General features: G+C 38.3%; 2 protein-coding genes across 4 annotated transcripts in view; both read right to left on the bottom strand.

Moving 5' to 3' along the window:
- Positions 1-45: 45 nt before the first annotated feature.
- On the bottom strand, positions 46-3,901 carry SWIP (strumpellin and WASH-interacting protein). Its single transcript, XM_034334499.2, has 2 exons — positions 3,713-3,901; positions 46-3,603 (listed from the first exon to the last, which is right to left on the bottom strand). The coding sequence occupies exon 2, from the start codon at positions 3,429-3,431 to the stop codon at positions 174-176; it is 3,258 nt and encodes a 1,085-aa protein (XP_034190390.1). The 5' UTR covers positions 3,432-3,603; positions 3,713-3,901; the 3' UTR covers positions 46-173.
- A 2,250-nt stretch (positions 3,902-6,151) lies between these two features.
- Positions 6,152-26,099, bottom strand: part of LOC117608864 (uncharacterized) — a 57,971-nt gene continuing 38,023 nt past the window's right edge. The window contains exons 1-4 of one of the 3 annotated variants that reach the window (XM_034334574.2): positions 16,065-16,288; positions 15,871-15,990; positions 13,478-13,606; positions 12,380-13,413 (exon numbers count right to left, since the gene is read on the bottom strand). In XM_034334574.2, the coding sequence (XP_034190465.1) occupies positions 13,571-13,606; positions 15,871-15,990; positions 16,065-16,079 (171 nt within the window). In that variant the 5' untranslated portion in view covers positions 16,080-16,288 and the 3' untranslated portion in view covers positions 12,380-13,413; positions 13,478-13,570. Of the gene's footprint in view, positions 7,180-7,431; positions 7,544-12,379; positions 13,414-13,477; positions 13,607-15,870; positions 15,991-16,064; positions 16,289-26,099 lie in introns of those variants that run through there. The other 2 variants (XM_034334573.2, XM_034334572.2) reach the window with 2 other exon arrangements.

The raw sequence follows: 26,099 nt of genomic DNA, 5'->3' as shown, positions 1-26,099 counted from the left end.
GAAAATAAAATAAAATTTATAGCATATGAAATATTGTAAAACTATTATTTATAAAACATACAGTGGTATACATTGTTTTTATTATACAATATTGATTAAAAATATGGAACAAAAAAGAATATTTAACAATCTTAACAAACTTAATCAATTTAATATTGCATTTTATTACAATACTATATATCAGACTGTTTGAAGAACACTCTAGCTCCAGATAAACTGTAATACAGTAACTGAAACTCAGCAGTTCTTTCTGCAATACGTTTCAAAGTTAATGCCCTTGTTTGTTGCAATTTTTCATCACCATGATCATTTTTACTCTCCGCAGCCTGTTTCTCAGCGTTCAGGTGCTGTTCAACCGTTTTGAACCAATGCAAACTATCCAATTCTGATGACTGATTTAAAAGAGCATTTATGTAAGCGATCCCCATTGCAAAACCATCATCAGTAAAAGCTGCACCGGTTTGATTTTTTTTAAACATTTTCTCTTTATTCGATATCGAGTTATCAACAAAGCTCAGAGTTAACGGTGGTATAATAGCATAAAATTGTTGCAGATGATGGGATTCAGTGTCGCGAAACGCAGAAGCGAACACATCAACGAGAAGCTTGAAATACTGTATACCCTCAGTAAAATTTCTCACTAAATTTGCGATATCATTTTCTAAGCACTTCGCTGCAGCCTGAGTGGTTGTGTTATAATTTAAATTTTTACACATTAATTCAAACGGTACCGACGAGTTGATGTCAGGCAGAAATGAAATTGCATTGGAACTTGCATGCAGTCCACCGGATCTAATTAATCTTACGTAGCCTAATGCATTTCCAATTTGAGTGATCAACTGTCGGAATTGATCCAAATAACTCAGACCATCAGGCGACATGCCCAATTTTCTGATTCCTTTTTGAAACTTTTCTGCTCTTTCATATGTGTAAGGCGTTGCTCCATTCTCTCGTTGATTCTTAATAAACCTTATGTCTCTCATTAATCTTGATTTAATGTGCTCGTCAAAAAGAAACTGTGAAAATGTATGTAGCTTTATGCGAAGGAATTGATACACAAAGTTAACGGTTGTACTCATAATACCTGTTCCATGGGTTCTAATTGAATTTGCTATATGCCTAATTCCAATGGTATTTAAATGTTTATTGTTACTTGTATGCTCAATGAATGTTTGTGTGTTTAAATTGTACAGATACTTTGATACAAACACGTGGATATTCCTCATTATTTCTAAAGCATCTAAACCTTGCTCCAAAGTTTGAGTAGGTAAGTGATTTTGCACGGTATCAAGATTCAGTTTGTAATAGGCAAGAGCGTGCATCATTCTGTAAGTTTTCCAGTCATGTAACGCTACAGTTGTAAGGTTATAAAACATGTCATCAAGATAATGCTCGACGAATCGTTTGGCGTATATCATACTGTTGGCCAGAGGAAGTGGTAACGCTCTTACTATTCTTCCACCATCCTTTGCTCCGATGTTAAATGGATTGGTAGAATCCAACTTTAAATGCGCATGAACATGAAGTCTTAAATTTGTTTCAATCTCGTGGCAAACAGGTTCCAATATGTTCTTTGTTAACATTTCTCTTAATTGCGTGATTCTTTTATTCTTTAAATCTGATCCCTCTTGTTCGCTAATGGTACTGTTAAATGCGTTGAATAAATGAACAATATGATTGACGCTTACATTTCTATCCGTTACAAAAGAGAAATAAGCTGGAATTATATTCTGATGATGCATCAATATGGAATAATCACAGAATTCAGAAATGATATTATGCAAATCAGCGATAATATCATAATTGTCTAATAAAAATCTTAACTTAATCGTATCTTCTTCTCTAAAAGTATCAGTTAATTGACCGGCACAGGCTAGAGTGCATCTGATTATTAATCTTCTATCCGCACTAGCCGGTCCGTTTAATAATCTCATACTTAAACCTATCAGTGACAACGTGTCTAATTTTTCTTTACTGTAACCTTTATCTTTTTGAATTAAACTTTTCCGTGCTGTTTCTAATGTAATTAAGATATAATAACTCAAATATTGCAACACCTGGCTCTGCGATTGCACTATTATTGGTCCCAATAAGTAGAACATAGTCTGCAAGGATTTTTGAACTTCTATTAACCTACATATCAATTGAACGGTGTTACGATTCATAGGTTTAATAAGAGTTGCGTGCATATTCATTATAAAAGATATAATTTCCTTTATCTGAGATAACAGGTTGACCAAGTCTACCAGTAAAGATTGCTTCTGGCCAATATCCGAAACCTGTAGACCAGTCTTCACGAGGATACTTTGCATTTCCATGCACCACGTTACAGCTCTGTGAATTAAATGGTTTACAGTTTGAGACAGCTTCTGCGTCCTGGAGCCCAATACCTTTTCACCCACTTGGGAACTGGCTGCGTTACCAAATTCCTTTGGCAAGAAATCACTTAGAAATTTGCTCGGAATCCACATAACGTTTCCCACCAAAGTTACAGCATAACACTTCTTATTAATTTCGAGCACTCGTTTAATTAACCTTTTATCACAGGTACCAAACAATTTTGTAACTACGACAATACCAATGTTCACCCTAACCCAATTTTTGTTCACGGCCATGTTATCGTTGGTCTTACTTTCTATATCAGACATTAAATTTTTCAAATAGCTTGTAATCTGTTCGCTCATTACAGGCCCTTTGCTTACATCCATTACATGTTCGATCGTTTTGGAAAACAAAACCTTCTTCAATAAATGTTCTTGTAAATCTTTTAGCAATTTGTCAAACATATGCAGCTTCGATTCACTTATACCAAATTGCGTCGGATTATGTGTAACAGAACGCACATGCATTCTGTATTTCTTCCATTGTTCTAATAGCGACGGTTGAGATTCAACAATTTCATCCAATGTTAAAACAATTGTAAACAGACTGATGAAATGTTCAATTAATACGGGTAAATAAACTTCGTTAGAATCACCGGATAGACTAGATAATTGCTCGGTCGTTAAACGTACCACCGTTGATATTCTATTCACGAAAACGAATAGATCTTGTAAATCGGAAAGAAGAGACGTAATATTATAATGATTATCCTCTGTGCCCCTTTCTCCATGAGTAAAGAGTTTTTTATAAAAAACCTTGGCTTCCTCTTCCAAGAGTCTAATTTCTCTGCACGTGCCAGCAACAGCAGCGAGTAATTTTGATAAGAACTTATTTTCCATTTCTATCAAACTAATCAGACTGATATCTTCGACAGGTTTATATACAAGTCGAAGAGGGCCTTCTATAAAATATTCCAACGTAGAATCCTTTTTCCAGGTCTTCTCTGCTAAGTTCTCAAAAAATTCTCCATATTTGCGTAAATGTATTGCACCTGCCGCTTTGTATATGGTTTCATCCTTTCTTGAATTCCAAGCTGAAGATTCTATCATTGTTAGGCCGTTTAATTGTTTAATATTAATCAGACTACACGTTGAATGGCTGATTTTCTTGATAAATTAAATAACATGCAGGATGTTATTACTAAATCTGTATCATGTTCTTTAGTGATCTATACATGTTACACTGTTTCATATTATTTCAATCCTTTTCAATCAGTGATATCTGAAATATTTAAAGTGTTATTACAATACTATTTCTAACAGATGGAACAAATAAAATAATAAATTTAATTTATTTAAAAAATTGATTGTTCGCGTAATTCTATAATTACCATATTATCTGCTTCTTTTATATATCTGAATTATTCCCAAAGGCATGAAAACGAACTAAACTTAACAATAAAGAAATAAAACAATATTTGTATAAATAAAATCCATAACAAAACTGTCAATGTGACACATGTTTAACTTTTAGGGAATTTTGTAAACTCTGGTCACTGAGTATACTTGGTTGCACTTTCTTTGTAATATTGACTACCTTCAAGAAAGTCATACTCTAGAGGCGAAAATGCCATAAGAGAAAAAGAATTTCTCAATATTTTTAGAAGCTACAGATATAAAAAGTCTGCACATGCCTTTATTCTCGGCGGATCATGATTTTGAAAATTTTCAAATTTTTGCATGTACAAAGCATAGTTGTTATGACGATGAAGCCTGTTTTATTAATCTCTCTTCTACCACACTTCGCACTCACCACTGAAAATACAAAATTTTGACTCCCTCTGATTCTATTTTTTAGAAGCCAGTAAAAATCAGCACAAGTCCAAAAAAATTATTAAAATAATTGTTTTACGAACTTACATTTTAAAAAGACCGCCATAAATCAACTATTTTTTAAAATGTAGCGTCGTCGCGTCGTCGCCTATACGTTTCCGCTTCCGGAGCTCGATTTCAAATTGTTTATTTATCTTTTATTCAGTTGTCCTGAATTGCTTTTGTTCATTTTCTTCCGGTTTGGAGACACGTCGATTAAAAACGTAGCAGTGTAATTTTCTGAATCGCATTCCTTGCAGTGTTTTCTCTTGTGAGATTTTTCCTTAAAGAGCATTTGAGTTCTTGTGAACTTTTGCGTTATATTGTAAAGTGATTCAAATTGATTAGTTCCAAGTTTATTGTGTTTAGCGTTAGAACGCCTTCATCTTAACGATTGATTATCTTTGTGTTTCTTGTTATTTGTTAAATATTTAAAGTTATTAAAAACTCTTTAAGTTTGGTTTTAATTAGAATATCAGTTTTGAATTAAATTCGATAAAATAGAGTTTCAAATTATATATGAAGTGAAGTGTAGGTAAAACAGAACACGCTACAGCGACAGAGATTTCTTATCGTGCATCTGATCTACTTTACCATCACCCCACAAAAATTCCATCTTAGCGCCCTCTAGTTGAAACGGTGGAAATTATTCAACAACTTACCAACTGGGTTCGCTTTTTTTTATTTATAAAAATAAACAAAATCTGGCTGTACTTTCGAAAACCTCCATACTACAAATTGGCTCAAATTTTGGGAATAGGTTTCTTTTCAATAAAAATGATGATTCCAAGAAGGATTTTTGGCGACTCAAGAAAAAAAGTTTTATCATTTGGGTGTCCTTCCCTACTTTACCGATGCAATTATAACGGCAGGAATACTTGAGGCAGATTTGAAGGCGGTTCTTTACCCCCTGTGGCTCGCGGGGCTTAGAATACGTCCACGGTATCCCCTGCCTGTCGTCTGCATATCAATAAAACTTTTATACTAACCTAATTCAAGCTTTAACTACAGTGAATTTGGTTAGGTTAGGTTAGATGAATATTCCGGCCACGCATGCCGGAATCTATTCTTTACAATAATCGATGCCGCACAGAAGAATCGTATGAAATAGTCTGTTTACAAAAATCAAAATAAAAAAGGAAACAAAAAATGTCAACGTTTTTCAAACAGATTCTTTGGTTTCAATTTTTTAAAGGAATCGATCCTCTCACTTCGATTCGAGAATCGATTCTTTTCGGTGAATCGAACATCCCTAATTCAACTGTTTATGAAATCTGTGAAAATGGTTCAATATAATAGAATAAAGTATAAAAAACGAAAAATAATTGTTACATAACAGTATTTGTATTTGAAATAGAATATAAACCTACACATGAATTCCATATCAAAATATTACAGCATTTAAAAAAGCGCTTATACCTAGTATTTTATGTAACTACTTCCAGCTGTGGAAATTGATTATCGACTAATTAATTTTAAGTTACAACTCATACATTAATATCCAAACCAATATTCTAATTAGTTAATATAGTCTGACAATTCTTCATCTTTGAATTCATAAAATTATGATTTGATACAACTAGGGATTATTATTATTGCGTTTCATTACGTCATTATCCGCGTACTATTGTTAAATGATAATTGTGAATAAGGAGAAATTAAAATTAATGAAATATAAAATAGTATTGGTTCTCTGTTGCTTATAAAACAAAATGTCAAGGTTAAAAAACTATGAAATCGTTACACTGAATTTTACGATTTTTATTATACTTCTAATAATAAAATTTTCATTAATACAATTGAACTTTTATTTAAATGATAACAAATATTATAATTGAGCATGTATTTAGTCGACGAACTGACTAAATAATGATTAATATAGATAATTAAAAAGAAATACTTATAAGAAATTGGAATTAAATCAGAAATTGAAACTGGTAAAAAATTATATTGCATTCCTTAAAAATGTATGAATAAAGTAAGTGAAAAGAATCTTATTTCCATAAACTCGAATAAAAGATTATTCTACCAATATTAATAAGTAAAAGTATTAAACAACATTATTATACATTCGGCCCACGCGTCTACGAGCGAGTCGATGTTCCCGTTAAGGGAGTGCATCTCTCTATTGTGGGCTTCCGCCGCAGTCTTCATCCACTCGCAGCCCCGAGGGATCATTTTTAGTACATCTTTATAATTCCTCTCGGCCTTCCCCTCCTTAGATCCACGCAAGTCAGTCAGAACACATAACCTCAGTTCGGAAAACAGGCAAAATGGGCACACACGCGATTGCCGAAGGTTAACAGGAAAGTTGGTGAGAGTAAGGCTGAACAAAAAACTCTCCGCACTCCGGCAGTCTTCGCTCTGTGTTGAAAAACTGTTGCCATAACCCACCCTGCTGTATATATCAGATTTCCCGCTTCTCTGGTAGGCCCACAAAATCAGAATTGAGATAATTCCTTGGGCAAACTCTTCCCCGCTGTAGCAGAGCCCTGACTTAACCTGCATTGACCACCTAACATACATCTCATCTTCTATCCCGCCATCCAACAGTGCCCACGCTACCGCAAAACCCCACGCCCGGTTCCTAGCATTGGCACCCAACATGCCCAGGATATGCCAGGAATTATTTTTTATTCTTGCGGCCACCTGACTGACTCTGTTGCTCAATATCGAAGCCCGCGTCGGTAGTGGTACCTCCCAATGTTCAGGCGCGTCTTTCTGTGGGACATATCCATCCATGTCGTCCTCCCACTTGGTGAGCTGGCGTCTGTTCACGAGTGAGGGAGGCTGTGTCCCCGCTCCCGCCAGGATGGTCCACACGATGAGCCGGTAGGCTTCCTTGCACTCAATCACTTCCTTGGACTCGGCCTCCTTTCTCATAACGTCAATGATTTGCTCTACATTACCGTCAAAGAAAGAATCCAAAGGCAGAGTTATCCTACGTTTGCATTCTTCGCTCACGGGCTTGTCAACTAAACTCATGCTGTAACGAAAATTAGTATTTGTGCTGAAAATCCAGGATCGCTGGTGTCGCTACGAACACATATAAATGATGAAATTCCGGAATGAAATTTCCGAAATTTTTTTCACGATTTCAACAAACTATCATTTTTTAGTGAATTAATTTTTATAGCTTCTCAAAAAACCTCAAGTTATTTAGTCCAATTTTAACGGAGGTATTCTATTTTGAACCGTGACTACTCACTTTTGTGGAATTAATATAATAATCACAAACCTTGCAAGTATAGACCTAAATCTGGCGGTGGAGAAAACGGTTATTATCCAATTCTCGCGCTGGAGACAAAGCAGAAGGTACGCGAGATGTCCGGCTGCGAATTGGTCGGCAACTGTAAAAATGTAAGAGACGAGAATCAGCGAGAAGCAAGTAGCAAAATTCCTGGGTGTTATATTCGATAATAGATGCCATTTCTGCGACCACGTAAGATATGTCGAAGCTACTGCACGAAGTAGGTTGCCTATGCTGAGATACAGGGTAATTCTCTCAGCGGGCCTCGAACTGCGCCGATTACTTTATGGCGTGGGCCATAAAGGAACCACACGAAGGTCGGGTACTGTATACCTGGGTTGGAAAGTAGCGCATGCATGCTGAGGAGCCAGCTAGGCTCGTCCTGCACGGATTGCTTAAATCAATCTTTAACCCGTTCGATCAGCAGCGTGAGCTTTCTTTTAGTTTCGATTAAATAGAAAAAGGTTTGGTTCGGTTAGGTTAGATTAGTTAATAAAAAAGTACGGTAATTATTTAGAAGTTGGTCCTCCTCACCGATTTTCGTGACCTTGAAATATGTTGTCAAGGTCATCATTCTGAACAACTTTTCCCTGTACATGTTACCGCCGCTCGGCCTTAGTTTCCGAGATATTCGTAAAAAACTGCATTTATACTTATGTCACCAGTACACTGTATTCCGGGAAAAATGGAGACTGAATAGTGATTGAAGTGGTTTGAGGTTAGGGTTAGGGTTAGGTTAGGTTTAGGTTTAGTGCGTACATGGTGTGATGCGAGAGCTAATATTCCTCGTTATGGAACTCGTACGTCTCATTACGTGGAATATATAGCTGAGTTTTTATTCCGACGTCAACATGATGATAATGAGCGTATAATGGCATTTTTCGACATGATGGGCGAAATGTTTCCGATTTCTGACAAAACACAAAATGAATTATAGGTATACAATATATAAAAAGTGAAAGAAAGGGGAATTATAACGTGAAAAAATCAAAAACAAAACCCTAACCCTAACCCTAATCTCAAACCACTTCAATCACTCTTTCAATCACCATTCAGTCTCTATTTTTCCCGGAATACAGTGTACTCGTAATCTAAGTTTAACTAAGGATGTTTGCAAATATCTCGGAAACTAACCTTCGAACCTTTCTTTCTAAAATTTTATACTATCACATCATCCCCACAAGGCCCTTGTTCGATATTTACATATACAGGGTGTTCGACAACAGGTGGGCAAAATTTTAAGGGGTGATTCTAGGGGTCAAAATAAGACGAAAATCAAGAATAACGAAATAGCGTTTGCGGCTTTATTTTCCAGTAATTAACGTTTAAAAATTCGAATAAAATGCGCCTGAAACCTGCAACCCGCCCAGCACCGACGACTGAACGTCAGGTCGGCAGGGGTTGGTACAGTCATAACCAAGAATCGTTGAATAGTAGAAACTTACCTCGTGTTATTCTGTTTCTTGGTACTGCAGCATTCGGCTTCGATTCTTGGTTATGACTGTACCGACCCCTGCTGACCTGACGTTCAGTCGTCGGTGCCGGGCGGGTTGCAGGTTTCAGGCGCTTTTTACTCCACTATTTCGTTATTCTTGATTTTCGTCTTATTTTGATCCCTAGAATCACCCCTTAAAATTTTGCCCACCTGTTGTCGAACACCGTGTATATCCCTTTGTTTCCCAAATCCTTAGCTATCAAGATCTTTTTCCCTATTTTTCCTACGAGGCCGTTTCGATATTTATGTTTCCGTCATCAGGCCCTTATTAAGAAAATTTCCTTTTTCTCACGGCTGGACCATCCCCACCTCCATCCTTTTACCGAGGAAATTCGCCCTATAAAAACGGCGCTCAAAGGAGATACGGGCAGTTTCTCCTCGCAACATCAGACTAGAATATACATATTTTCTCAGTATGTATCATTATAAGAATAAATCGATGAACAAAAAAAGTAGCTAAGTTCATTTTTGAGTGACTCCGACGACATGAAATTTCTAAGAGGCCATTAATTACGTGCCGTATCAAATTCATTACTCTTAACGAATATCATGTTTGGTTCTCGAAGACGACGAAGTTCAAAAGGGGGGTCATAAATTTAACGCTTGATCTTTTCATTTTCTCCATTTCTCTGAGTCCTACGTGGGTTCTCGTGTCTTGGCGGAGCATCACCACCTCCACTCGCTTGAGGGAGGACCGAAGCCAGAGAGAGGGACTTCTTCCGGACGAAGATGGGCTCCTCCACCATTGGATCAGGGATGATCCTGAGGGAGGATCCAGGATTTAACGAAGAGGGGATGCCAGTCAATATAGATCGAGGATTTTCACCGCCCAGCGGAGATCAATTCGAAGCTAAAACCCACTCACATTTTTTACTTATAAAAACCATTTCCAAATTAAGAAGTTAGTATTTTTATAAAATCATTAAAGTGTTCGATTTTATTTCACACACCGCGAGCAGAGTGCTTAGCGCTCCACGGGCACCTTACCCACACCGGGATTTATTCGGAACGGTGCACGCAACAATACCTTTGTATCACTGATTTTACCATACCCAACTAAAGATATCGTGACGTCAAGTTCCCAAAAAATTTGTCGCTGCGTTAGTTAATTATTTCAAAATGTAAGGTAACTAAAGAAATATAGCGCACATGGTTGCATGGTGGCAGCGTGGGTGACTAAATTTCCAGGTGTGTGAATTCCATTATTATAATCATTACTATTAATATTATTATGACTATTATTATTATTTAAAAAGATATTTTTTAAAATTTTTTCTAGGTTTTTAGGTTTTTCAATAATTTCTGCTGATGAGATGCAGCAACAGGAGGAGAAGATAGAAATTAAGTAATTATTAACTGTTTACATTGCTGTTTTAGTAATATATTTAATTTTAATTATTAAAATGTATCTTAAAAGAAAGAGTAGCATCAGAAGGTGTATTAACGAAAACAACAGGATATTCTTCTTCCCCCAAGAGAGGAAGGATAAGAAGAGGATGGCACAGTGGGTGGAAGTATGTGACAACCCAAAGTCGGTGTTTCCACCTGAAAACTGAAATTCTGGGTGATCTGTAGCAGCTACTTTAAAGAAAAATACTTCATGAGGAAAAGATTAACAACATCAGCAGTTCCAATACTGAACTTACTTGCTAATAACTCTTATACAATTTTTATAGCATATGTAAATAATTGTTAATGAAAATATTTATTACACAGTGTCAGAGGCTGCCTTTATTAAAATAGAGCAACAAGACACCTGGATGTAATGAAAAGAAGAAAAAGAAGAAGATTGTAAGTATTCAGTTTACATATACAATATAAATATAAAACCATTAACATGGTATTAATACGCTAAGTATACATAATAATCCTTCTATTATGAAGTGTATGTATAATACTATATAATTTTGTTCTTATAGTTAAACCTGACTGCACCAGTGGTATGTGCGTGATGTACATACACCCCATCTATTAGTGTGCGGACACCTTCTAAAACAGAATGCTCTTTTTAAAATTGGACCAAATAACTGAAGATTTTTTTAGGAGTTATAAAAATTAATATACTAGATCATAGGTTCTTAAACTGTGGTCCTCGGATCCCTGGGGGTCCGCGTAGCCATTACCGGGGGTCCGCGAAATTATAAAAAATGGTTGCAAACAGTTCAAGAAGACGATGAAAAGGCAAGATATATTTTTAAGGCAATAAATAAAACATGAACCTATTATTATTATGTTCTGTGATTTTTATATCATATTGTTTAAAAATTATTTAATATTTACATTATTATTTGTATTTTTGTCAGAAGTTGACTTTTTTTCATGTTTCTATATTTTATATAACTAATAAACATTGTACGAAAAGAAATGTTGTTCAAGAAGGGGTTCACGGACTACATAAGTTTAAAAACCCCTGTACTAGATGATGTGCTTTTGTCGTTTTATACATTATAAAAATACTGAAATACACATTTTTTATAATTGTTTCTTTTGGGCCTGTAATGAAAATTAAAAACGTATATCTTGTAGATATAAGTAAGTTATATGCATGCTGAAAATGTCAACGCGTCTAAAAGTTATAAGCAATTTAAATTAGTGAAAATTGCGATTACTCACGATTATTCGCGAGTAGTCACGATTTTTGCTAATTTTAATTACTTATAACTTTCAGACGCGTTGACATTTACAGCATGCTTACTTATATTTACAAGATGTATGTTTTTAATTTTCATTACAGGCCCGAAAGTCCCTTTCAGTATTTTTATAATATATAAAACGATAAAAACACATCATCTATACCGCAGTTCACCAGAGTCCATAACTGCGAAAAGACCAGTTTTCGTTCTTCGCGCTTCTCCAGTGCGCATCTTCGCCCTGATTGGCGATACTCCCAAACGAAGTGGAAAGCGATTAGCAGAGAGCCCTCTGCGTTCCCCCACCATCATCCAACCTGCGCGTCGCAGTTATGGACTCTGGTGAACTGCGGTTATAGTATATTAATTTTTATAGCTTCTCAAAGAATCTTCAGTTATTTGGTCCAATTTTATAAAAAGCATTCTGTTTCAGAGGGTGTCCGCATACTTACAGACGGGGTGTATGTGCATCACACACATAAGAATGTCCCGAAAATCGCGTTCTCCACTCCCCTGGTTCAGTCAGGTTTAACTATAAGAACAAAATTATATAACATTATACGTACACTTCATGCTAGAAGTATTATTATGTATACTCAGTGTATTAATGCATACATATGTCTAAAACCATTGGCTACATCTCGATGTAAAGTAAATTAAATTGTAATTGTGAACTAGGCTGTAGAAAAGCTGAAGGTAGCCTCTGAAGATGTTTCGAACATTTAAACTTCAGGATGTAATCAGTTTTTGTTATCAAGGACTACTGATTATTAAGCTCGTTAACAATCAAATTGTTCCTTAATTAATGTTAATTACAAAAATAAATTACATTGGAGTTGCTAACGGCTATTTACATGGCAATGAAGAGCTATACATACCAGTGGCCCTTGAAGAATCTCTCCCCTTTGTCCAAACGCCGTCACGAAGAATAGATTGTGAAAGCATTTCAAGTCAAATTTAATTTTCGTTCAAGTTCTTTATTGTTAATTAAAAGTTATTATTGAATTTAAACAGTTAATCTTATTTCAAGTTTTACAATTATGTTTTAAAAATTAGGCACCTCATGTGCAAAGCGCTTCGCGCTCCACGGGCACGCAACACACGTTGAAAATTGAGTGCTCTCAAAAGATTTGGGTACTGCTATTAAGTTACCTTCGAAATTAGAGAATCAGGCTAAAAGCACGAACGAAATTGGAAACATTGATATCACCGATGATAAACCGGGTATTTATACAGTAAATACAAATCAGCTTAGATGTTTTAATTGTAATAAAATCGGTCACATATCCGCGAACTGTCCTGCTAAGAGAGGCCGCAAGCCTTGGAGATAGGAACGTTATTCAACTACCTTGCCGTCACCAGAGTCCATAACTAAGCCGCGCAGGTTGGAAGATGGTGGGGGAACTCAGCGAGCTCTCCGCTAATCGGTTTCCACTTCGTTTGGGAGTATCGCCAATCAGGCCGAACATGCGCACGAAAGGACGAAAACTCGTCTTTTCGCAGTTATGGACTCTAGTGACGGCAAGTATAGATGCAAATTTTGTGGAAGAACGGGTCATTTAGAAACTCGGTGTTATAAAAGGAATCCTGATCGTGGTTGGGAAAAGTCGCAACCGTCCGGTACTAAATTCACTGCAAGCCAATTTAATCTTTTAAATTTGAAGGACGCTCCGCGAACGGGCGCAACGCGGAACGAACCCTGAATTTCACCAGCGCCAACTCCACCGCGTCTGCTACACGCCCGGCATAAATAGCTTCACATTATCACCTGTCATTTCACTTCGATACGGCAGTCTTCGTCAGGGAATCGACAATTTTCTTATAGATACCGGGTCACAGTTAAATCTAAAAAACGAAAACAGTTAGCTTCGAGAGTGTTGATTAATATGGAAACAATTTACCACCTTACCAGTATTGGTTCCAGGATAATTCCGACGCAACGCGAGGTAGCACCATCATCCATGATATTCCCATTCATTTCTAGTTGGTAGATGATGATTTCTCAATAAAAGAAGCCGGAACTTTGGGGGTGCCGTTTCTAAAAAAACAAAAGGTGACCCTTAAATTTAGAGAGCATTTTCCAGTTATCATGCAATTAGAGCAGGAAAAGCAGTTAACCGATTTTACATCCCATAACTTGCCTCCTCGAACAAAGGTTTTGATTACCATTCCAACAAATAGCACGAAAGAGTCGGATTATATCAGGCGAATCGATGCAGGACCAGGTATCTTTGTGGGCGAGGTTTTAGGCAGCCAGTAAAATGGTTTGGTTAAGTTATATGCCATAAATACTACGTTCAACTCCGTCACCCTCACCGTGCCTTCTGTTGATTTGGAGGAGTTCGACTCTAGATCCCTGCTCCCCGTTCGTCTCGGACAGGAAATCCATGGGGTAAACTTTACCTCAGGGGCCCAAAAATTATGGCCTTTTTTTTCTATCTTTTTGAAGTATTTAACGAGTAGAATCTAAAAATCCTAGTTTTAAGGCGCGGAATCTATCGGTTCAGAAGTTACACGTGTGTAAAAGTGAGCATTTTTAGCGTATTTGACAGGTTATTCCCCACATCCAATCCTTTGCCGACCACCAGTTGGACTCTATTCGTTGGGTGTGAGTACTATCAGTTCCTATCAAATCCGAGGGGATATTGTCTATAAAAAAAAAAACTAACCTTAGGTATACTGGGTTTAGACCGCCGCTTATGTACATAATTCTGTTTTACCGACGGCGACTCCACTCATTGGACGATACCAGGCTACAAGTCAATATGGCGTCGAAGTAACATGTAAAATACGCTAAAAACGTTCAGTTTTACACACGCATAACTTTTGAACCGATGGATTCCGCGCCTTAAAACTAGGATTTTTAGATTCTACTCGTTAAATACTTCAAGAAGATAAAAAAAAGGCCATAATTTTTGGGCCCCTGAAGAAAAGTTCAGCCCCCTTGTGGATTGTTCCCAAAAAATCTGACTCTTCCGAGAAACCTCGCTGCCGCATGGTCGTAGCCGTTTGTGGTGTCAAATTATAATTTACATTTATCGACTGATTTGTGTTTCTATCGACCCTGATGATAACGTGGTCAAATATACCATAAATGCCTCTGACGGAGAATCAGTGAACTATTCTTACGTCTGAAGCGTGCAAATCGTAGATTACGTTTTGCATCTTCCCGAAGTGATAAATTGTGAAAAATCGAATTTCAGTGATATTGTGCTAATTCAAGGAAGAATGGTCTGGTGTGTTATCGGTGAAAAAACCATTAAATCGCTCAATACTTGCTAAAATACAGCCGAACGCAGCATTCGGCAGCCATGTTGTTTGTTTACAACAGCATCTGTCTCAATCTGACAGTTTCGAAAATACCATTTATCTCAACGTATGGTCACAGTATAGGAAAGAACAGTAGGATCACTTTGCCAAAAAGCGTACCAATAATTGTCGTTCGCGCATGACCGAATCGCACAACCAACAATATGGCGGCTGTGAATATATATGATAATAGTTTCTTGCATTTTAACCTCTGTTACTTCTAAAACATTCCTGTTGCGATAAAATTCAGTAAATTTTATACAGAGATATAAAATATGAGTGAAAGAGGTGGATACCGTTGTTCCTTCAAAGGGTGCCAAAGTGCAAGCAGTGACAGCAGTAACAGGTGTTCTGGAACACTCTATATTTTATATCTGTCAAATGATATTTATCCAACGTTTCTTGTACATTTTAGATATAGACATTATTATTATTATCATCACTCTTTTATCAAAATATTACCACTTTATGGGTTGCTTATTAATTTCTAAGATATGCTGTATACCTTATACATTTCTATATAATTTATTAGGACTTTATTAATTGAATAATTGTTGTATATAATAATTGTATTGTACAGAGATTTCAATAAAATGTGTATTTTAATTAAATGTAGATATTTAATAGTCTTTTTATAGTATTCTATTACGAAATCTCTTTTTGATTGTACCGAGTGCTTTTCAAATTAGAGCCCGCGCACAACCAGCAATATAGCAATCTATTGGTCATGAGATCAAAGGTGCCGACACGGAGTGAGCCTATTGTTCTTTCCTATACTGTGGTATGGTGTTTATTAGCGTTCAAACGGACCAGACCGATCTGTAGCGAAGTCTACCCGTGTGTGCTGTACCCGCGAAAATTTCATTTATGCAATTATCGAGAAGAAAAATCGAATCTACGAAATCAAGTGTCTCTCGCAGATGGCGTATAATAACGAATTTTAATATAATTGTGTCACATTTATTACATAGAAAAATCAACGTTTTTACTTACTTGCGACGTCGATAGCTTTTCCTCTCGTTTATCTTCTTTTTTTTCTGTTTCTTCTTCTTCGTCTTTCTCCTTTTCTTTTTCTTCTTGTTGGTTTTTCTTTTGTTGCTCGTCTATTTCCATCTATAAAGAAAGCAGTTTATGTATAAATAACGTAATATTAATGATATAATATTGTACTTGCCGATTATACGCACCTTGTCTTCTGACATGTTGGATTTTGGTTGTCTTTTGTCGTTGATGCTGAAACCACTCCAATGGTGGTGGGGATCAGTACCGTGTTCACTTTTTTATAAAACAGACCCTTTACTAATTTATAATTTTACGGATTGAATTTGTATTTTCATTTTATATTTTTGGGTATAGTTCCGAATAGCCCCGGCGGAGGGGGGGGTCCCCCTTTGGAGGGGGGGGGGGGAGACCCCAAATATCATACGGTATCCACCTCAGACCAGTAGTTTCGGAGTTATTAATTAAAAACTTTCGCAGAATACATAGAATTCTGCCTATACAGACATGACTAATACAACCATCCCCGCTGTAGAAATCGTGGTCGTCGAGTGTCAAGTAGCTGATGACACAGTAGGGGGTCTCGACCTGAGTATCTATAGAGTGTCTCATTCAGTTGATTCAGCATATCAAAACGAGTAAAACGACGAGATTAATGTAAACGTGAACCACAGTTTAAAAAAAATGCGCTTTATACATATACGACACCCTGTAGATACCCAGGTCGAGACCCCCTACTGTGCCATCGGCTGCTTGACGCTTGACGACCACGGTTTCTACAGCGGGGATGGTTGTGTTAGTTACGTCTGTATAGGCAAAATTCTATGTATTCTGCGAAAGTTTTTAATTAATATCTCCGGAACTACTGGTCTGACGTGGATACGGTTTTATATTTGGGGTTTTCTCCCTCGCCCCTCTCCCCCCTCCAAAGCCCATGACGATCGGCCTCCGGGGCTATTCGGAACTACAGCCGTATTTTGTTATAAAGGACTCCTTATTATACAGCTCGATCAGTAGAAGAGAATCAGTTTTTCGTTATCAAATGTTAGTCATGGATAGAATTAATGAGCGTTGCTAACGATGATTTACTTAGTGATCAGGAGCTGTATATATAGGGGAACCTTGCGGAATCGCTGTCCTTAATATTTTGTCCTTTGTTCTTTGAGAAGTACTCGTGTAAAACATTTGTTTTCAATTCAATTTATTGTTCTTGTTCCAATACATTAAAGTTAAAGTTAATCGTTATTAAAAGTTCAGTTCATTTTAAATAGTTAAAAATTAGTTTTCTTTTCTTTAAAATAATTCACGTGAGCAGAGTGCTTTAGCGCTCCACGGGCGGCTTACCCACGTTCCTTGGATTTTAAAAATCCCTAGAATTACGAAGAATCTCGCAACAAAATTGGTGACAGCGGTGGTATATTAAAAAATTTATGGGAAAGTCAAATACGTTTCCCTTGATTTCGCCGGCTCACTTGAGGGTAGGAGACATCATTCCAATTAAAAGTGCAACCTCTCTCTCTTGGTTTTTTGCACGTTTTCCCAAGAGGTGAAGGTGAATACCGGAGAATGGTGATTCCGGTGGTCGTGCAAGTTATTCCTCAGAATCACATGCACTGCCCGCTGACGCTGACCCTGGACGTTAAGGACCATTGCTGAACAGAACATCGAGGACCTTTGCTGACCCTGGACATCGAGGACCCTTGCTGACCCTGGATAACGAATTTGGGCGAACAGGAATCTTCATCTTCAGGAGAAGACAAGAATACATCGCTTTTGGAAGGAGCGGCGAGAAACGAACGCAAGCTTTTCGTAATTATCATTTATTAAATTTAGTTAACGTTAAAGCCGATGGAAAAGGAGACCTGAGTGTGCAACCGTCCATTGACCGCTGAATAGTAGCAGAACGTCGTTGTAGGCAATCGTTAAACCTTCAAGTTCAGAAGAGTGAGATAGTGTTACGTGTGATTATTCTATTGATAGATAGTAATATCAGGCTGTAGATGGTTAACGTTAAAGCCTAATCTAACCTATCACATCTATGCAACAAGAGCGTTTCGATACATTGACCACCACCCTCTAGGTATTCTGTATAATGATCGGACATTTTATAGATTGACCGAAACTTGTTACGGACATTTTGCACAATGCCCGGTCGTTTTATAAAATGCCCACGTTAAACACATGGCCCGTTACAAACGGTTTCATCGCAATTGGTTTATTCCTTGCAGACTACCACCAGCGAATAGGTCTGTTGCTATAACAATAGTTATTTACAATAACAAATTCCACAAATTTTTACAATTGGGATCATCGCGAAAATATCTCCGATTAGATGTGAAAGATTTCATAGCGACCGGTACATTCCTTGTAGGGTGGCGCTAAAGAATAGGAGTTACAATAGTTATTATATATGTAACAAATCGGCTATCTAGTTGGCAGCACGTCCAGAAGGTGAAACAACACTTCTGGACGAGATGGCACCGAGAATATCTGAACGAGCTGACAACCAGAAACAAGTGGTCTAGCGGTGCACATGCAGTCAAGGAAGGCACAATTGTCTTGCTCAGATCGGACCGGACTGGAACGTACGATTCCGCGTCTGGAGTCGGCGTTATAATTGGATACGATACGAAGAAAGTTTTATTTATCGGTGTGAGAAACAAGGTGTGTAGGATTTGTCGATGTGCTGCGAAAAAGAAAGAAGAGCCACGAAAGTACACCTGTTTCAAAAACTGGAGCGCAAGCATCAACGGCTATGGAAAGTGACGCTATAGTCGAAGGGTTCAAGACCAATGTAGAAAAACGTTGGCTTATTTATTCAACACTGATTGCTGATGGGGACAGCAGCGTTTATAAAGAAATTATAGGTGCGGGGATCCGTATAAAACGCAGATTCATGTAAAAAAAATTGAATGCACTAATCATTTGTTGCGATACTTTTGCAGAAAAATGAAAGAAGTTGTAAAGATGACAACACCTGGTCCATGGAAAAGAATCGTTGAAAGCAGCATTCGGCGAATGCGTGCGGAGATAGTAAAAGCGGCAGAGTTCAGATACAGTCAGCAAGTAACAACGGCTGAGAAAATTAAGAATTTGTATGCCGACATACACAATGTTCCTAGCCACGTTTTTGGTGAACACGAAGATTGTCAAAATTGGCAAAAATAGACGAGATACCATTGAAAAAGAAACCATCGGTCAAGCGAAAAATCCGAGATGGTTGAATTATAAATCTTGTAGCGCACTGCGTAGGGGAGGTAGTGTACCGAGCGGTCACCAGACTAGCGCCCTCATCACCTTACGTGCGTGCACTCCCGCTACTTGACCACCCTAGTGCGCATGCGCAGAACACACTCCTACCCTACCACACACGCTGGCCCAAGACCTCCCGCGAAGATCAAAAGGGCCACGGGCCTATCGTTTTATGGACAAGACGGGTCTCTGCTCCTAAGACGCTCCCTTGAGTGGACATCCCACGGACAGAACCCTTGCTTGGCTCCGATCTTGCTCCCTTGAGTGGACAAACCCGGACCACGAGGCAAATCCTTGCTCCACGCGGTCCAGTGTATTTAGACACGGTCTATGTATACTTTTTTAAAATCACACACTAGTGGTATTCACTGTTTTCGTTCAGCCCGGACCCCGGTAGCTGTGTAAGGCTAGAATCTAAATTATTGGCGGCCTCTAATTTTGGACGAATACGTCGTCGTCGAATTGGCACGCTCTGTGGAAATTCAGTGAAGTCGTTTGTGTATCCACGACTAATTAGTGCACCTGCAGTACAATATGGACAGGAATGCGAAAAATTCGCACGTGAAGAACTAAGTGTGTACATTAGTGTTGAAATTAAAGAATGTGGATTATTTATTGATAGTGCCATCCCGTTCTTAGGAGCTTCGCCAGATGGACTTATAGAGGAAGAGGGCATTGTGGAAATCAAATGTCCGAAAACGGCGGAGAATTTATTGTCGGAGGAGGCAATCAAAAGTGTTGCAATTATATTTACAGATGCAGAAGGAAATGTATTGAACAAGAACCACTATTATTACTACCAGGTACAAGGACAATTACATGTTACGGGTAGAAAATATTGCTTATTTTGTATCTGGACCCGAAAAGGGTTAAAGTACATAAGAATCGATAGAGACGATAACTTTTGGTAAAACAATATGGAGCCAAAATTAATTCAATTTTATTTATTGCGCATGTTACCGGAGTTAATAGATAGTCGTTACAATAGGGGTATGCCCATCATCTTTGCAGGAACATTTCTGTCGTTGAGAAATTAAACACAGCATTTTCCTCTTCTCGAAAAAAAATTAAAAAATTATATATAGGTATATTCAAGAAAGCGTTACTAGGACAAATGGACTTCAAATATGCTGCCTGATTACGTATAATCGGCAAGCATAATCTTACATAATTAATATTATGTTATCTATGCATAAATTACTTTCTTCACAGATGGACAAGGAAGAAGAGGAAGAAAGAGGAAATGAAAAAGAAAGAGGATAGAAGAAACAGGCGAAACAGGTCCAAGGAAAAAGAGATGGGAAAGGAGAATCCGCCGCCGTCGACGTCGCAAATAAGTAAAACCGTTGATTCTTCCATGTAATAAATGTGGCAGAATTAGTTTTCGTAACATGGAAATTATGTCTACAACAGTAGCCACTGAATTTCCATGATTGCTTTTTCTTCTTATAAAACATTCATTGTTATATTTCAGATAATAAAAAAATTCAATACCACATGACTGGGATGGCTGTTATGGTAATCGACGATGCAGACGCCGCGGAGAAAGGAGAGGCCCAAGTTGGCGGCGGTCGACGGGCGGCCAATTATTGTTTATATATATTGGTTATATTTCAATGAATAAATATGAAAATGACGTATATAATGGAACTCGTACGATTGAAACATTCAGTACAGGTAACTATCTGTATCCCCAAACTAAGATGAATTCTGCTAACTATTTGCATTTAATTTGAACAAATTCCAATTTTTTATCAATCTTTTTCAGAGTACAGTTCGCTCGAGTACACGAGTAACGGAGACCTTAGTACTCAATATGTACAAGTAGATAGTACACTGACAAGGGAACATCGGGGACTGATACACTCCGATTTTGATGAAACTTTGCATAAATATTTATTAGACCTGTTTATGAAGATAATTGTAATTCGTTGGTGCCCGTTTTTCACTTTGAGGGAGATATCAACCCTTTTATCCGAATCGCCTTTTCTATATACGTGCTTATAAATCGTAAACAACAAAAGATATAAAAAAATAGTTGAAATAAAAGTTATACCGTTTTTTAAGGTCTATAAAGCTGCATGTAAGTTTTTTTTTAAATCATCCTTTTTGCAAAATTGAATTTCCCCTCCCCCTCCGTTTTGAAAAATTTTACGCAGTTTTATAGACCTCAAGAAACGGTATAACTTTCATTTCAACTATTTTTTTATATCTTTTGTTGTTTACGATTTATAAGCACGTATATAGAAAGTGCGGTTCGGATAAAAGGGTTGATATCAAAATCGGAGTGTATCAGTATCTGATGTTCCCTTGTGAGTGACGAATGAATGCAGTATGTTTTTTTTTTTTTGTCGGAACGGAAATACATTTACGTACGTGGTGTGGGACTCAAAGGTGCCTACAGCACCCCAATACCCACTAAAACCCCTCCCTCACCGGGCCGATTGCGGTGACCGTGGTGTCAGTCGCGGTAGCGGGTGGTGTCACGTAACCAAGTAGGTCACTTTGCGACAAATGAATGCATTATTGTGTAATAAACAATAGATCTTATACCAGACCGAACGAATTCTCACGCGCACGCACATTCACACATACCGCGAGATCGTTTTTTTTTTGAGGGGGATTTTTGAGGGGGATTTCTTTGGAAGAGCAGCATACGAAGGTCTTTATGCACCGTTCAAAACAGAATACCTCATTTAAAATTTGACCAAATGATTTGAGGCTCTTGGACAATCTATAAAAATTAATTTACCAAGTTATGTACTTTTGCTGTTTTAAAAAATTACAGTTTGTCGAATTTTAAATGGGGTAATTTGTTTTAAACGGTGTACTATGACTTCCGTGATTGACTATACTTTTGATGCTGGCTTGTCGTTAACTAAACAAAATCACCTGGCTGACCCTCGCTATTAATTGCACCAATAATAATCATTTTTTCCCCATACTTTTGCAAAAATATCCCTTCCTTAACGAACTTCCATCTAGGACCCTGAAAACGTTTTCGACTGGCAAAATTAGTCGTGAACGAAACGTTCATCATGATACGTACAAACGCGGAATATTACGATATGTTCTTTACATACACGGAGTGCCAAGGCAATGCAAATTTTGTCGCTGCCCGGTACCGCGAGTTGCATGCCGGGGAACTAACACCTAGTGCGGCAGCCTTCCGCCGGTTGGCTAACCGCCTGCATAGGACAGGGTCGGTTCAACCAAACCATCGTGAAACGGGCCGATCGCGCCGTACTTCCACAGCGCGGTTGGAAGAAGTTGTCGCAGAGTTCGACCGGAATGGCACTCAGAGTGTGCGAGAAGTTAGCAGGCGGGTGGGGTAACTTTAAATTTTCAAATACATAAAATTTTCAGTGCATTTGAAAATACATTTCATAATAAAAATGGAATTATTGTGTATTTTTTTTTTTTTCAATTTTAGTGTCAGCCGGACCACAGTACACCGCGAACTGCAGCTGGAAGGAATGCACCCGTACAAATTTGTACGCGTACAAACATTGTTCCCCAGAGATTACGTCCAACGGATGGAATATTCAAGGTGGCTGTTGGGAAACATCGAGCGGAATCCGTCGTTCTGCGGGTACATTTTGTGGACAGATGAAGCCCTTTTTACAAGGGAGGGGTGCATTAATGCCCACAATTCGCACATGTGGAACGATGAGAATCCGATTGCGATTCGTCCACATGCAGCACAAGACCGCTGGTCAGTCAATCTATGTGCCGGCATTTGCGATGATTTTGTTGTTGGGCCATACATTCTACCCGCTAGATTGGATGGAACAACATACAAAAATTTTCTGGAGCATGCTCTTCCGGATCTCTTGGAAGAAATTCCTTGCGAGGTTCGGATGAGTATGTATTTCCAGCATGATGGGGCTTACTTAGATCAAACCTTTCGCGACAGGTGGATTGGCCGCGGCGGTTCTGTACCGTGGCCCCCACGGTCTCCGGATATGAATCCGTTGGACTTTTTCTTCTGGGGACACCTGAAGGTACGTTCAGTATCATTATCATTTTGCACTAACTTTAAAAATCTTTATTTACGCTGTTTGCTTCTTTCTTCGTGTTTTCAGACTGCAGTATACCGGCAACCCCTGACCACGAGGGATGAGGTGATCGCACGCATCCGCAACGCTGTCGCGACTTCATTTGTCATGTTTAAAACAAATTGGAAATCCTCAAACCATTAAGACATGTAAACCGTTATATGATCAATTTCAAATATATTATTATAATTTAAACACAAATCATTCAATTTTAATATAGGATAAGACCCCATATTCTGGTGACCCCGACGTGATTGAAAAGAAAAACATTCGGCAACAATTATTAAATACAACAAGGAAGAAGGAAAATCTAAATTCTCTCCGATAAGAAATGTTTTATTCGCCCGTACATGAAAGAAGACTCCAAATGGAATCAGAGGAACCGACAGCTGTACCAACAACCACAAACTTTTCCAAATCCTGCTTTTTCAAATCCTCCAGAGGCGAATGTCGAAGCGACTCGTCTCGTTAAGCTTCCACCATTTTGGAAGGAAAATCCTTCCTTATTGTTCAAACAAGTTGAGGCAGCCTTCTCAGTAGCTCGAGTCATAAGCGAAGATTCAAAATACAGATACATATGTAGTCATACACCTGGAACAAGCAGTTCTACCAGTCGTCTCACCGCCTGAGCACGGGAAGTACGAAGCCCTTAAGAACAGAATCACCACAGTTTTCGCAGAAACCACAGAATCAAGGCTTAGGAAGCTACTACATGGTCACGAACTCGGGGATGAGAAGCCATCAGTATTCTTGCAAAAAATGAAACATCTTGCTGCAGGTCAGTGTAACGATTCAATTCTGCGAAGCTTATTTCTAGAACAAATGCCATCAAATGTTCGCGCAATAGTAGCAATTAGCGAAATGACAAATGAACGGATAAATAAGTAGACCCGTTGCACTGGAGTCTTTTCATCAGCTAAGTCCTCAAGAAGAAGGTACGCAGGCTTAAAGAGTCAAGAGGAAGGGCGAGCAACTGTCAGGACCTCCTCGAAGATAGGAGAAAACAGAGATGAATTGAAATGGAATATGAGCGGATTCTAAGGTGACCAATACACATTGTACACTGAGTTGCATTGAACTTGTCGCAATGAAGTTGGCTACAAATTCACTAACGCATTCACGCCTCATCGGTGAGCGAATGCGTGACCAAGTTCAATGCAACTCAGTGTACACTGAAGTTGGCCACGCATTCACTCACCGACGCGGCGTGAATACGTTAGTGAATTTGTACCCAACTTCACTAACACATTCACGCCGCGTCGGTGAGCCGATGGGCGAGGTGCACGCGGAGGGGGGACTGCCTATGTTAATAAATAGAATACTAGTGTATCGACATTTTGGTCGGTAAGTCTTATGACTGTCGCGAAAAATGATAAAGATGCGATAAATCGATTTGTAACGTCACTTCCGTATTGTCTGCTATTTTTGAACGTTGAATAATATTGAAATGCTAGACTTAGATAGTATCAACCAATATAAATGATAATTATGAATGTGTAAATTACAACCACAATTAACATTATAAATTACAACTACAAATAATATAATACGAAGTTAAATAATAGAAATTTATTAGTTGATTGTTTTACAATTTTTTACATTTCTTTTATTGTAGACAGAGATATTGTTTCGCTTTTGGCCTTGAAAAAGGCCGTTTTTATATTCTGGCCTTGAAAAAGGCCGTTTTTATATTCTGGCCTTGAAAAAGGCCGTTGTTTTTAATTTGAACAGTTATTAGCTCTGAAAAGAGCTGGTTTATGAGAATTGTGCTTCTTTCCAAAAAAAAGTAAAAACCAAAATACGCGAAAAATAATAAGGTATTCCTAGTAATTCGCCCAAGCACTGTTTCAATATCTATATAAAAATATAGATTGTTACTGCATATGATATATGTTTGACGTCAATAGTGGTGTCAATCATGGAAACAAATAAGTGATTCTTTTTCCTGTGCATTGCTTTTTTGCAAAACGGACGCGTTAGAATGTTGTCCGCGAAGAACGAACGGTTTATTCAGCGAGGTGCTATTATTGCACTCCACAAAGCTGGAAACAGCAATGTGGAGATTGCAAGAATAGCCAGGTGTTCCGTTCGTACCGTGCAGAGGTATATACTAAGATATTCCATCCATGGTGCTGAAGGATTGGCGGACCGTCGTCAACTAAACAAACGTGAGCGACACACGACCGAGGAAGAAGATAGACTGATAGTCGGTAAGATTGAAGATAATCCTTTTCAGACTGTGGTGAACGTTACCGCAGATTTGAATATAAGAGTGCCTAAGCACACTATTTATCGTCGTCTGCGAGAGGCCGGTCTCCACTCCCGCCGGGCGGAACGTAAGGTGCAGTTGCTGCAAAGGCATCGCGAGACCCGCGTTGGATTTGCATTGCAACATGTATCTACATCGCAGTCTGAATGGGATTGCACAATCTTCACCGATGAAAAAGTATTTTCTTCGGCCTCGGATTGTGCACTTCGTGTTTGGAGGCCCCGTGGGGCCTCTCGGTTTGACGAAAGATATGTTTCTCAACGAAGGGAGAGTGGGCGCATCACGTGCGGCTTTTGGGGGTGGGTAACTCCACATGGTCCTGGAGAACTGGTTGAAATTTCGCCGCACATGACTCCGCGGAATATATTGCAATTTTGGAGGATGTATTAATACCATCCGTCCGTGCGATATATTCACGGGAGAACATGCCGGTAATTAGGCTGGTACAGGATAACAGTGGAGTGCACACCTCCGCAATCGTACGTGCATGGTTTGCAAGACACCCTGACATTCACGTTTTACAATGGCCAGCGAAATCGCCAGATTTGAATATCATTGTGAATGTATGGTCTCACATGTGGCGAATGTGCCGATTTCATGGGATTGTAAGAACCAGGGAGTGCATTGTGGAACATGCGATGCGT

This window comes from Osmia lignaria, chromosome 8 (genome assembly GCF_051020975.1).
Source record: "Osmia lignaria lignaria isolate PbOS001 chromosome 8, iyOsmLign1, whole genome shotgun sequence".
Classification (NCBI taxonomy): domain Eukaryota; kingdom Metazoa; phylum Arthropoda; class Insecta; order Hymenoptera; family Megachilidae; genus Osmia; species Osmia lignaria.
Note: the sequence above shows the minus strand (reverse complement) of the source record. Positions and strands in the feature narration are given on the sequence as shown.